The sequence below is a fragment of the Gallus gallus genome, chromosome Z (genome assembly GCF_016699485.2).
Source record: "Gallus gallus isolate bGalGal1 chromosome Z, bGalGal1.mat.broiler.GRCg7b, whole genome shotgun sequence".
NCBI classification, from domain to species: Eukaryota; Metazoa; Chordata; class Aves; order Galliformes; family Phasianidae; genus Gallus; species Gallus gallus.
The window spans coordinates 63,370,880-63,384,204 of NC_052572.1; the positions used below are offsets into that span (position 1 = coordinate 63,370,880).

The 13,325-nt window shown below is 38.6% G+C and overlaps 1 protein-coding gene across 2 annotated transcripts in view; it reads right to left on the reverse strand.

Annotated features, from left to right (window-relative positions):
• Positions 1-297: 297 nt before the first annotated feature.
• Positions 298-13,325, reverse strand: part of VCAN (versican) — a 106,360-nt gene continuing 93,332 nt past the window's right edge. The window contains exons 13-15 of one of the 2 annotated variants that reach the window (XM_040655380.2): positions 4,446-4,590; positions 2,916-3,098; positions 298-2,417 (exon numbers count right to left, since the gene is read on the reverse strand). In XM_040655380.2, coding sequence (XP_040511314.2) covers positions 2,287-2,417; positions 2,916-3,098; positions 4,446-4,590 — 459 coding nt within the window. In that variant the 3' untranslated portion in view covers positions 298-2,286. 2 annotated transcript variants of the gene reach the window in all.

Genomic DNA, 13,325 nt, shown 5'->3' on the forward strand with positions numbered 1-13,325 from the left:
CTGGTACAAGGAAGTGATGTGCAGAGTACTGTATACTTATGAGCCTTGACTCATACAAACAATAATCAACTTCAAAACATAAACTGCGTATCTTAAAATGTTACTCCAAATCTACCGTTGCTCATATAAAATCAAATCCAGCACTTATTAAAGTTCAGCCAGCTGATTCTCTTTGACTCCAGTGGGCATTTGACCAACCCATGATGACTGTGAAGTACCTGATAGTCTAATTGTATTCATATGAAAAAAATCACATTGCATAGATTTAAACAGGAAGACATGCAATAACAAGACAAGTCACAGTATAGCAAAACCTTGTTTCTTTGGTGAAACAGAAGCAGATATAAAAGTTACAAAGATTTTAGACTTTCATTCACAAAAAAACAGACATTCACATTATACACTATACAAGATAATATAAATAGAGAAAAGTATTATGTGCATTGTTTGGGGGCAGGGGTGGGGAATGAACCAGCTAACCAGCCAGGCTGAACATCTAAAGGTCAGGTACCCAGGATGGAGCGGTCACTGCCATTTTTTAAGAGATATTGTCTGGGACTGTAATCAGTGTTCCCAATAAGCCGTGGCAAGGCTGCCTCACGGGTAGCTCTGCCTAGGACAAACTCTTAAACGTTGGCTGTGTTTTCTATTCTTCTCCTCTCCCTTACAACTTTTTGTATCGTCCCCACATAACACAAAGGCATAAACCTCTCATCTGTCTCTGTATTTGCAATGCTATTTTAGAAAGTGTATCCCAGGGAACTTAACTGTTCTTTATTTTCCCTTTTTCTTTCCTTTTTTTTCCTGTGCCCAGAGTTGTGCAGGGAACTTCCCAGAAATAATCAGACACAGTCCTTTATGTGGAGAGGTCCTTTCAAACATTACCTTCTACACTTACTGTACACATCCAGGTCAGCTGTCACACTGACCAGGGTAAGAAATCATAACAGAAAAACTCCTACGCACACACTGCACCAATTACAACCTATAATCTCTTTGTGCACACACTTCTTTCTAGAAAGCCAAGATCCTGATTCTTCCGCAAGTCACGCAGATCTCACCCACCTAACCGCAAACAAATGATCCTGTTTAGCAGGAATTTTGTTCTCTAAGGAAATAGCAAACGATGGTTCCAAAAGTGGAGCTCAGGGGCTAATACTGCTCTGGCGAGCTCTTTTAATCTTCTTTGCATGGGTAAAATAACATCCAATAAATTAAATCAGTATGGCTTACTTCATTTATTTATGTACGCTTCACAGCTGCAGCATTCATACACAAACATTCATTACTTTATAAAAAGATTAAAAAATGGTTATATATACAAAATTATTTACTTTTTTGATTTTGTTTGTTTTTTACAAAAATTGATCCCCCAAACGCTAGGTCTATCTCCATTTTAGAATGCAGAGACCTGTAATATAGACCTTGTAGTTAATGTTGTGAAAGTCATTTTTTTTCTTCTTTTTTTCGTTTTTCTTTCTTTCAAAAAGGGTGGCCCTGGTTGATAAAGTTAATGTATTAGCACTTGGATTTTTACAGGCCCTCCTTGTCATATACAAGTCCTCCATGCAGTCCTTTCTCACGAATGATGAGGCTGGAATGGAGAGCAGAAAAAAAGTTCCACATTGCAGTCCCTAGTTCATGCTATATCCCCACTTATGTGCTCTAAATTTTGCATCACATGGACACACACTGTACCTTGAGTGATAACTGGCACAGTTTGCATTTAAAAAAAAAATCATGTAACTTTTGTGTTTATCTTCACCTGTTAATAGCAAATTTCAGTCAGTAAAGTTATTCCAACCATTTCCAGCCTAGGTAAACATAAAAACAATGTCATAAATGACCGAAGACCTCTGAGGCCATTCTAACCATAAATATGCCCAAACTTAGTGTGACTTTTCATTTTATATACAGGATTTTAAAAACAAAAAACAATTAAACAACATTAAAATCATCTTATTTACATTTTCATTGGTGCTAAAATCAGCTGTTTAAATATTGCAAAAGGCTGGTAAGTATCATAAAATGGTCCACACTGATGGCATATAGAAAACTAATGATCATTATAGGCTGGAAATGGTTTCTTTTTATCCCCATAAGCACTTTACCTCTATATACTTTCTTAAATTTTCTGATAAACACAATATTTTTGCAAAATGCATTGTGAATACCGGAGTCCGTAGTTTCAAAACAATTTCATAATACTCCTACAAGTGATAGAAAAGGCACAGAAAGTTAGAACTTTGGCTGAAATGGTGGAAATCCCCATTCACCATTTAGCACTCAGCGCCTTGAGTCCTGCCACGTCCTGATCCAGCGATGGTAGTGTTTTGAGGAATTTAATGATGTTCCCTTTCCTGATGAAGAATGTTTATAGTAGTATTTCTTAGAATAAGTCCTTTGGTATGTGGACGCTGCAATGAAAAGGGGGAAAAATAAAAGGAAATCAAAATAACTCAAGCATTTATCATTTGTCTTTACACCCCTTTCTATTTATTCTCGGTTAATTAGAGGGCTAACAAATGATTAACTAGTATAACCGTGTTACGGACAGGAGATTTATGTATCGTTTCTTATACAAAGTTAGAACACACCTATAGAAGTTATTGTTAGTAACCTATTAATTTCAGGGCCTTTGTAAGAGTCCTGCCGTTTAATTTAAAGAATCTTAATGGCTTCTGTAAGAACAGAAAAGGAACATTCATATTAGTTCTTGAATCCCGTTCATTTTTCTACAGAGGGAGTTGCACTGCTGCCATCATCTGTAATACGAGACTTTAGTTTATATCTCCTTCACTTCCCTTGAAAGACATGCTTGTTACTTATCATTACTTATAATTATAGATGATCATGTTTACATAAATAAGTCTATTGATCCCAGTCCAACACTGACTCATTTTCAAAGAACTTACGATTCATGCATGTAATTTTAGGCATATCCCATCTTCCATTCCCTTGGCAACGTATGGTTGGAATATGACGTTGGATGAAACCATCTTTGCAGTGATATCTAATAAGGGAATTAATCTCATAACGAGGTTTCATCTTCCCAAAGGTCTTTGCATTTTCTACAACAGGAGGTTGACCACAGGCAACTGAAAGGAAGACAAAAAAAGAAAAACAGAACCCAAAACTTCAGTTAGTGAAAGCTCTTCTGAATGTGATAATTGACTTCTACACCAGTGGCTTCAGCAAGACTCCAAAGAGACATGTTCAAATAAGAACAGGGAGATCAGTGTTTTCTGTAGCTCTCCTGTTCTTATAGAGCAAATGGAAATGGGAAATCCAGAGGTTGTGTTGTTAATACTTCCTTTTTGCTTTAAGTTACTGATATAAATTTGAACCAAAAAAGTTTTCATACTCACACAAAGAAAAGATTTTCACTGGAGAGCTGTAAAACCTGAAAAGTAGTGAAGTTATAGCAAGCATTTAAGAAAAGTATCTTATTCTCAAAACCTATCGTGTCCTCCTCAAAAATACACTGTTTAAAGACATGTTAAACTCATACATTCATCAATGCACAGAGTACATATTAACAAGAAGCTGCAAATTGGTGACTGGGCAGTGGTGAAGTGCACACAAGATTTTCGTTCTTCTTTACTTTCCCAATCCAGAGAGGCAGAGAACAACTAAGATGTTAATGTACAGCTCCTGGCATTTCTCAGGTTTCTTGTAACTATCAGCTTTAACAGTGTGTAAGCCCAGAATGCTTTTCAGATTCCAAAAGTGCAACTCAGGTTGGACTAGACCTTAGAGGTCTTTTCCAACCTCAATGATTCTATGATTCTGTGATTAAGCTACACGGTTTTGGAAAATGTGGAAGGTAAGGGCAGCATCACTTGACAGATGATGCTCAGTGTTGAAGAGGCAATTGGAATCTAGAGCAATTTCTAGACCATTCTAGGGCTAACCAAAAGTTAATGCATGTTACTGAGGGCATTGTCCAAATGCCTCTTCAACACCGACATGCATGGAGCACGCACCACCTCTCTAGGAAGCCTGTTCCAGTGTCTGGCCACCCTCAAAGCATGGAAATGTTTCTTAATATCCAGGCTGAACCTGCCCTGTTGCAGCTTTGTTCTGTTCCCACGCATACTATCTCTGCTGCCCACATCATTCACAGTGATATCAAAAGAAAGAATTGGTAGTATTTTTCAAGGCATGCAAGTAAAACAGTCCTGCCAGGTCTATGAATGTCTCTTGAGATCTGCACATAAGAAATTTGCCTGGTTTTAACCACAAGTTTCAACTGGGTATCATTCTGTGCCTGAGTCAAAAGAAGATTAGGAGGAGATGTGATCTGTGGATAAGGGTGATTTTGAGGGGCTAACTCACTTCTGAAATCACTGTACTGATCACCATAAACCAAGAACATTTTGTCCCTTTAACATTATAAAACTGGAATAAAGAATTATATGCCATAGTTTCTGTAGTGTTTCTACCTGTTCCTTTCTTGCAGGTGTAGGTCAGGTGGTAATTGCATGGAACATCATTCCACTGCCCATTCTCATGCCATATTATAACAACACAGTCTTCTCCAGCAGAAAAGAAACTATCCGGCTGGTTTGGTCGCCAGTTCTCATATTGCTGCAGGAAAGATTAACAAATTCATTATTCCCAGGGTTGAGATATATTTACATTCCATTTAACAGAAGAGCACACAACATTACCTTTAATGAACAGCAATTTCAATTGTTTGGTTCAAGCAGTTAAGCACAAACTAAACAAAGCTAGATTTACAATATCTTCCCACTCTATTAACAGATGCAATAAATGACTGCTATCCCTGTTAGTCCATGACTACTAAATGGCAAACAACAGGTTGGCTACTCAGATTCAAATTATCTGTTCTCTGAATTCATTTAATGAAGCCATGCAATGGGACAGCTTGCAGAATTAGGTGTAAAATAAATAAAGGTGTCAGGGTGCGTCCCTAGATCACTGTGGATGGACATCTCCATTAAAAAATAGAATGTAGCATAGAGAAGCCTTTCAGATTAAGGAATGATTATCTAAATTCTTCCATCTGAAAAAAACCTAATACCACAGACATGTTGATCATATGAGGGCTGCTCTGAAAGTATTGCTTCCTAATTTTTGCTGTTGGCTCAGGACATCAGAGGCAAATGTTGGTGGTATGGCAGTAAAGGTTGAACCTTTCCACCAATATTCTGTTACATGCTGTTGCCATGTGACCGATAGCAGCAGAGGGGCAGTGTGACAGCGTGGCATCTGACATAGAAATGCAGATGAAGCAAAGATGTGGAACTGAATTCCTCCATGTGGAAAAAATGGCACCTAGTGACATTCACTGACGCTTGCTGAACGTTGATGGAGAGCAACCAGTGGACGTGAGCACAGTGAGGCAGTGGGTAGTATGTTTCAGCAGTGGCATCAGCAATGTGAAAGACAAGCAATGTTCCGGATGGCCATGCAGACTGTCACAAGCACAGCATGCAGGTTCTTGTTCATCACTGGTGAAAATGCATAGCTAATGGTGGTGACTACACTGTAAAAAAGTGTTTTGTAGATGAGAATTTGATCTCCCAAATAGTGTTACTGTTGTTTTTGTATCTGTTGAAGTTTCCATGGAAATAAATAGAAGGAATTACTTCCAGAGTGACCAACATATATATGTGGCAGTGAAAACTGAAACTGGCACACTTATTGGAAGTACAAATCTGGTTGTTAGTATGAAATAGAAATAATAATAAAAAAGATATATATATATATATATATATATATATATTTTTAACTAGGTTTTCTAGCCCTGTACCTGGAACACAAACCTGGCACATCAACTTAGGCAGTCTCTGCATTTTGGGTTCTAAGATGGCAATGTGCAGATTTGCAGTGATATAGCTACGCAGCTCTCAGCTTCCAGCTCAGGATCTCCCTAAGTGATGTCCCTCCCAAGAGCTGTGTGACCATGACTACTAATATGCTGTGTGCAGCTTGATACATGGACTAGAACATATGTTTTTAACTTTAGACTTTTTTTTTTCACCCCAACCATCAGGAAAAGCAGAAGCAAAAGAACTGTCAAACAGATTGAAAATCCACGCAACGGTCTTTGATAGGTTATGTATGGTCTGATGTCCTTGCAGTTAGCAGGGGTGGGATAATCTTTACCCCACTTCTTGATTCATCTGGATCCCAAGTGAAGCATAGTAATTTGAGGCTTCCATAATGTTATGCTAAGGAAAGCATGAGTAGATACGGGAAACTATTCTTAGCAATTTTCTTTGGGATTTCTGTGTGTCACCCTATGAAGAATTCAATGAAAGATAAAAATGGATATCTAAAAGAACAGGAATTCACATAAATGCCAGACTTTAACTGGGCAGACAGACCCTTGTATGGTCAAAATGGCAGAGTTTCTATAATGCTTATGTTTTCCTGAGCGCTTACATCTTTCTGGCTAGAGCTGTGCCATATAAATATCACAAAAGTTTAGCTTTCTATTTTCTTAGCTTTATCAAATAACCACTATTCACTGCCTGTGTGACCACATTTTAGAAATACAGTTAACAAATATGATGTGGGTAGTATTTACCTTATAGTGAATCAGGCTATGAAAAAAAACAAAACTTGACCTTTTCCTGCTATATGTCATCTCATCTATCATAGATTTTAATTCTCCAAGCAATTTAACAATTATAGTCTAAATAAATCCATTCTGTACTGAATTTATTACCTCTTCCGATTCATAAAACATCCTTCAAGTGGAACAAGCTTAACTTCATCTTTACTTAGTCTCATCCGTGTCTAATAGTCCTAAACTACAACACACGCTAACTTCTTTACTCAAGACCAGAACTGAGCACTTCACACCAGCTCCCAGCTGAGCCACACAGGCTCCACACACTGCTACTTGCCCTGCCTTAAGGAGCTGAAAATTTGTGTTTGCTTTGTTGGCAGGGCTGCTGTGTAATGGCAAAGGATTATATCTAGACTTTGTGGTTTATCCAAGAATGTCTGATATCCTCTAGCATGACATGCTGTTACCTCACATCTGATATCATCATTGCACAAATTTATTTTGGCAGAATACCTCTGATTCAGCTTGGTTTTAGTGCCAGAATTGCTAAGCAGAGGAAGTTCCAGACTGCTGAGTTGCTTTCTTAGGTCTCCACCCAGATCTTCTGTAGTTTTTCAGATCCTTATTTAGCCACTGATTACATGATAATGGTACCAAAGGATTCTCATAGTCCTAGTGGAACAAGACGCTAGAGAAATACACCAATGTGTGTTTTCTTGGTTTGTTTTTTTTTCTCACAGATGATATTTTTGCATGACCACCAGCTTGAAACTGTTTTCCATTTTCACTACTGAAAACCAGGGGTGACTGCACTACACACAGTAGAACTACAACAGCAGAAAATTTGTGGGTAAGAACCAAAAAGAACCAAGTCCCTTATGACAGTGTATGGAACTGTTGGTTTTCAAAGACACTCCTTACAACCTCTCATATAAAGTGCGTTATGTGTAAACACTCCACTCCCTTCAATCACACAAGAAAAAAAAAAAAAAACTATTTAAAACTCTTAATTCATAAATTTGCTGTCAGAAAGCAATGCTCTAGAAAACATTCTAAGTAAGATGTCTTTTAAGTGTCTGTGTCACTTGAGATCCTCATATTTCGGTGCAATTACAGAGTTTTAGAAAAGTTACATTTTACTAAAAAGAAAAAAGCTCAGTATTTTAGTTTCACTCCTTGGCAACATGTACCATGTGAGACTGTTTGCTTTTTAAGACCATGTCCAAAATAGATCAGCCATGGTCAGAGAGAAGCCAAAACCCACTGGCACCATCCCATCCAGCCTTCTGCTTCGTCCACATCACGTCGACACCAGCAAAACCACACTTGGCAGCATGGTGTTTCAGTGGATGAAGTGCAGGGCATCCTTCTGCCAACAGTCAGGCTTCAATCATGGCCATTAGTGATGCTTTTAGCTGTATCACACATAAAGTACAAGTTATATTTCTTGTATTTTGCTATTTGTATATTCATTTGTCTCTTTGAGAGCTACACCTCCGTTCCATCTTACCATTAGCTTCCACTGAAAATATGAGCTCCTGTTATACTCTTTTCACTTTTTCAGAAATCTTTTTTGTGCGGTCTTTTGATCAAACGGAAGCCCACAGGATGAAAAGTACCAAAAATCTCCCCAGAGGAATAGGACAGAAGGCCTATTGGTTACAGCCACAGCTGAGGCAGGGCACCAGCTCCTCAGGCTTCCCAGGCTGCCTAATCTCCAGTCAGTGATGCAGTGGCAATGTGTTTTCTTGTCTTGTGCCTTACAGTGAAAGTTCCACATGTTTGAGGAAGATTTCCTTATGCAGCATTGAACTAAATTACAGCCTTAATCAGCCTTTATCACGTGACAGGATAAAGGAGGGAAAGAAAGCCAAGATGACTCAAAGAGGTGTAAAACTACCGATTTTAGTGGCCAGTCACTGTTTTTGTCATTCAGATGGCTGGCAGTAAGTATCACCTCCCTGTTATGTACAAGATCCTACCTTGTGGGAGATTTGTTAATTATTTTTTTAGATAGCCAGCCTTATTTGAGGGACTAATTTCATTTTTAATGAGTTACCCATTCATCTCGTTCAGATGTTTGCCTTGCCAACATGAATCTGCAACCTAGCCTCCAAGCTGGCACTTACACATTTCAGCCCTCCCTTTATCTCCAATGGGTGCACAAAGTCGTTTAGATCAATGACCGGGTTCTGCATTCCAGAACAGTCAACAAATACCATGTTTAATGAAGCACAGCTACTGATGCAAACAAAACAGTACTGCTTAACCCCTTTGTAGTGCAAAGGCCAGTAATCTCTTGTATGTAACTAGAGCTAGGAAGCAGCTTATTTGAAATACAACTACTATTTAGATTTATGGGCTTAATGACTTTACTTCTGGATTAAGGAAGCATGTTTTCAGCATGTTTAAATGAGCTTAAAGCACAAACTTATCTTGGCAACTTTTAGCACTTCTAATGTCCACCATGATTTTTATTTTATTTCATTTTGGCTGCTTCCCTACCTGATAGCTTCTTAATGCAAGATTAATGTAGCTAAGCAGTAAAACAAATAAACAAAACTAAACTAAACAAAAAACTAGCAGTGATGCAGGGAGTCAGCTGACTGGATGTTCAGTATGCAATTTCACCTTAAGCGAAGCACAACTTCATTATATCAGTGTAAGCCACCATTACAAAGCTTATTGACTGCTGTCTCTATTTTTTTCCCACAGTTTTGCTACAGAATAGGAATATACTTTTTCACAATAGCAGACAAATTCTTAGAAGCCTTCTACAGAAAAGGCTTGTGAATATGTCCCTCACTGTGGAGGTTCTGTTATAACTAGACTGCAAGTGCTGGTCCTGTTACCTTGCTTTATAGGTTGGCTGAATGACAAGAGATCACCACTAGGATACAGTAAGTATATGGATCAGCTCAGAAATCCTTGGCTTGTGGCTCATGCTGTTAGGCAGCACTGATACTGTTAAACGAGATATTCATGGGGGGTGAAAGGCATTGCATTTCCTTTCAGTAGAAAAAAAAAATCAAACAGATTACTGTGAGGATTTGGCAGTGAATAAAATACTTACATTAACTTCTCCTAGTCTTTAAATACATTTATACATTGAGAAAAATGTACTTTACAGCATAGGCTCTGTTTCACTTCATTTCACCCCAGTCCTGAAAAAGATTTCCTGTTTAATTTTATGAATGGGAGTAGTTTGACAGAACTCACCAAAAGTATTCGTAAGACTAAAAAATCCATTCAGTGGATGCTTAAGCACAGGCCTTGTTTTAAAGCCCTGAGTGGTGTCCTAAACTCCATAGGGTAGATCCCATGCATACTTCAAGCACTTGCTAAAATAACACACTGAAAGAAGGATTGGGCTATGAAAGTTGGCAAGTCTCTGCTGGGAGAAATTTGTGTCAATTTGAAGACAGCAGCTATGTCTAAACTTGCCTATGAACACATAAGATAAATCAAATGTCATGACCCTGATATTCTGAATATTTAGATCATAGATGAATGACCTCCCACAGACCCTTAATCTGGTCTTTTTTTATACAATTTGGGAAACATACAGAATTTGGATCAGGCAGGCATGCAGTCCTCCCCACTGCAGTCAGTCACACTGTGAGCAAGTCAAACTTTCAGAAGGAGCTTTCCTAAGGACCTTTGCAAAAAATTCCCCTTTAAAGGCCTTTTTTGTTGTTATTTTTTGTAACAGAGCAGCCAGATATACTGCAAATGCTTTTATGTCCTACACAACAACTGGCAAATACAGATTCAGAAAAAATTTTGTGTAGCTCTGTGAACACCCACTAGAAATGATCACATATAGAATAAGCATTAGATTTTTGCAAAAATAAACAACTGGGGAAAAGAAATCTAGGAACTAGGATTGAAATATGTAAAAATGATTTGCTAGCTGATGTAGCTGAAACACAGAAGCAGTATCAAACCTATCTTTTGGGGGGAGCACAAGTTGCCATGTATGGCAGAAAGTTCCCACTAGATGGCAATGTCTACTCACGACTGCCTCCAGCTGCTCGCAGTAGTTGCAAAATCATCATTATTCAGAAAAGATCTTTCTTTTATTAACTCTTTAAAGACTAACTGAAGTAAGTGGACAGCACCTCAATGACTCTGACCTGCTCTGGACCAAGTCCTCTTAGGGTGTTAACTTTCACTGCAGTTCACACACTGAGCATGGTTCATTTTTATGTGTATACTGTGTGTAGGTCTGCCAGAATACTTCTTAGTATAGAGAATGAAAAATGAGTGGCACAGAGAGCTGGTGAAATTCTTTTGCTAATGGGCAGGTGTTTTACTGGAAGAAAAGTGTTTTACGGTGTTAAATGCTGGTCGACAGAATACATGTTCTTTGGGAGTCACACCAACGTAATTGTATGTTACCGATGTGATGCAAATTGTGCAGGGTGTGACTTTCTCCTTTTGTGCACAACTTCCAGGAGAGCCACTCAAAAAAAGAAAATCTTCCACTTTGTCATTTATTTTAACAGTTATAGCACGTCTGAAGTTGTCCAGGAGCTTTAGCCCAGCTGAAACAAGGCTCTGATGGAACTGGCCCCATGGGTAAAAATAAGACAAAAAAAAACACTTTGTCCAAGAGGCCCTCCTTACTGCCTATGACATTCTGAACTAGAAACATACCTGTCATTAATAACATTATATAGTTCTCCTCCATTTAAACACAGGTCAAACGAGCATCTTAAAAAGAGTCTGTAATGACTGACTGCAGCACAAAATCAAAACATTTGGTAGATTTAAAATCTCCTTCTGCAGGGATCCTGTGGGATATTGGCACAATGAGCTTTTTGTTTGCAGCTGACTACAGTACTTTTTAGTTTGTTTGCTTTATTTAACCCTCGGAGGCAGACTGCCTCCCTACAGTACCAAAGCCTTTTGAAGGGCTTTGCATTTAATAACGTTACTCTTTCTATGAGGACGCAGTTATGGATTTGCTCAGGTCAGAGCTTTCTGATTCACTGACCAATAAAGAGAGGAAAAGAGGGGGCTTTGTTTTTGCCAGAATTAAACTTCTGTTTGGTTTTGCTTTGTTTTTATGTGACTACCTAGCACTGACAACTGGAGGGCCAGCACTGTGAATGCAGGGTGTAACGCTGTAGTGCCAAAGGGAAGAAAAACGAAATGGAGTCTCTGGACAGTATTAAAAGCAGCAATATGCCCCATTACTCTCCCAGTGACAGACAATCTGGCCACAGACACTAGCCAGCTCTTTATTACTGCGCTAATCTTATGTAATGGGAGTGAGCTCACTGCCCTACAAAGCATTAATTATCAACAGCATTTTCCGAAGGATATGAATAACACCCCTTGTGAGATGGAGGCCCACGGCACAACCCCAAGTAGCTATATATGTGCTTAATCCATAACATGAATAGCTCCAAAGGACTCCTTTACCACTGTGCCAGCTCACAAGGGTCCTTAACAGTGAAATGCCAGCAATCAAAACACAATGGAGAAGCTGCCAAGAACAACACCAGATTTTTTCTGTGTGGATGGGTGTGCTTTACAGCTGTAAAAGTTACTATTCACAGAGTTAAGTGAATTATTTAAATTCAATTTCCCTAAGATATTTTCAAATGTCACATTGTGTTCACTCTTTCCTAGATCAAGCCAATTGTTAAATATCCCCACTGATAGGTTAAGTTTTGTTCCTTATTAGTTTGTATTACCCAAAATTCAAGACACAATACAAGGACTAAAGTAAGTATGGACTAACTCTTTTTTTCCTACAGTCCTATGACCGTTAGGGCCTTACCTCCTTCTGTATCATTGTGACTTTCCAAAAGTTATTCTTGTTGCTTCAAGATTACAATGTTTGTGGCATAAAATTGATCCATGATTGAACATAAAAGAGTTGTTCAGGATCACAGAAACGTCAGAAGAAAAATTTAGAGAAAAGTACAAGAAATAAGTTTGTTTCTGTAAACTTTTATGTAAATAAACTCTCATACATGTATTTTGATTCCCTTGTAAATTACGAATAGGAGTAAAACTAGGGCTTTTCAACATCAGATACCAACAGCACATAAACACACCGTAAAAGAATGAAAGCAGAGCAAACAAAACATGCTCTGTAATATTCTATTATTTCCTTCTGCCTCTTCCACCTGTCAATGAAATCATATCTGAAATGTCCCGAGCAGAAATTTGCTGAATTTTGAGGAATACATGAATAATAAAGCCCTAGGAATACTGGAGCGCTGTAAGTGCTCTGGGTTCACCCCAGTGCCATCACCTTTGAGGTTAGATGTCTGGAAGCTGGGATCTAGGCAGGTAGGCCCAGTTTTTCTTCGCAGTGGCCCAGGTGATCCTGTGTGCTACCAATGTTCCAGATCTGCAGCCATGGCCACTAACTTTTTGCAGTCATTGTGGTGAAAGCTGAACTTGCACCACAAACCTAGGTCTTGGTCTCCTGAAAGAACATTAACATTTTGCGTTGCACTCACACAGTGGCAATCAGCACTTTGGGAACACTGAAACAGATAAAACAGTGCTGAAGTGCTTTTCATGTGGCAGTCAGCTCCAGAACACTAATCCACCTTTCTTAGCCACTGGAAATGTTGGAAAATTCTCTTTCCAAGAGAAATGGATGAAGAACATTGATAGATTGAAGATGATAAAAGATTGCTTACTGCCATACTGATGCAGTGCAACAATTAGAACAAATTAACTTCATACAGTTGGCCAGCAATAGCTTCCACAGTTTACTGAAATCACAGTTCATTTTGGTTTACATATTGGACAG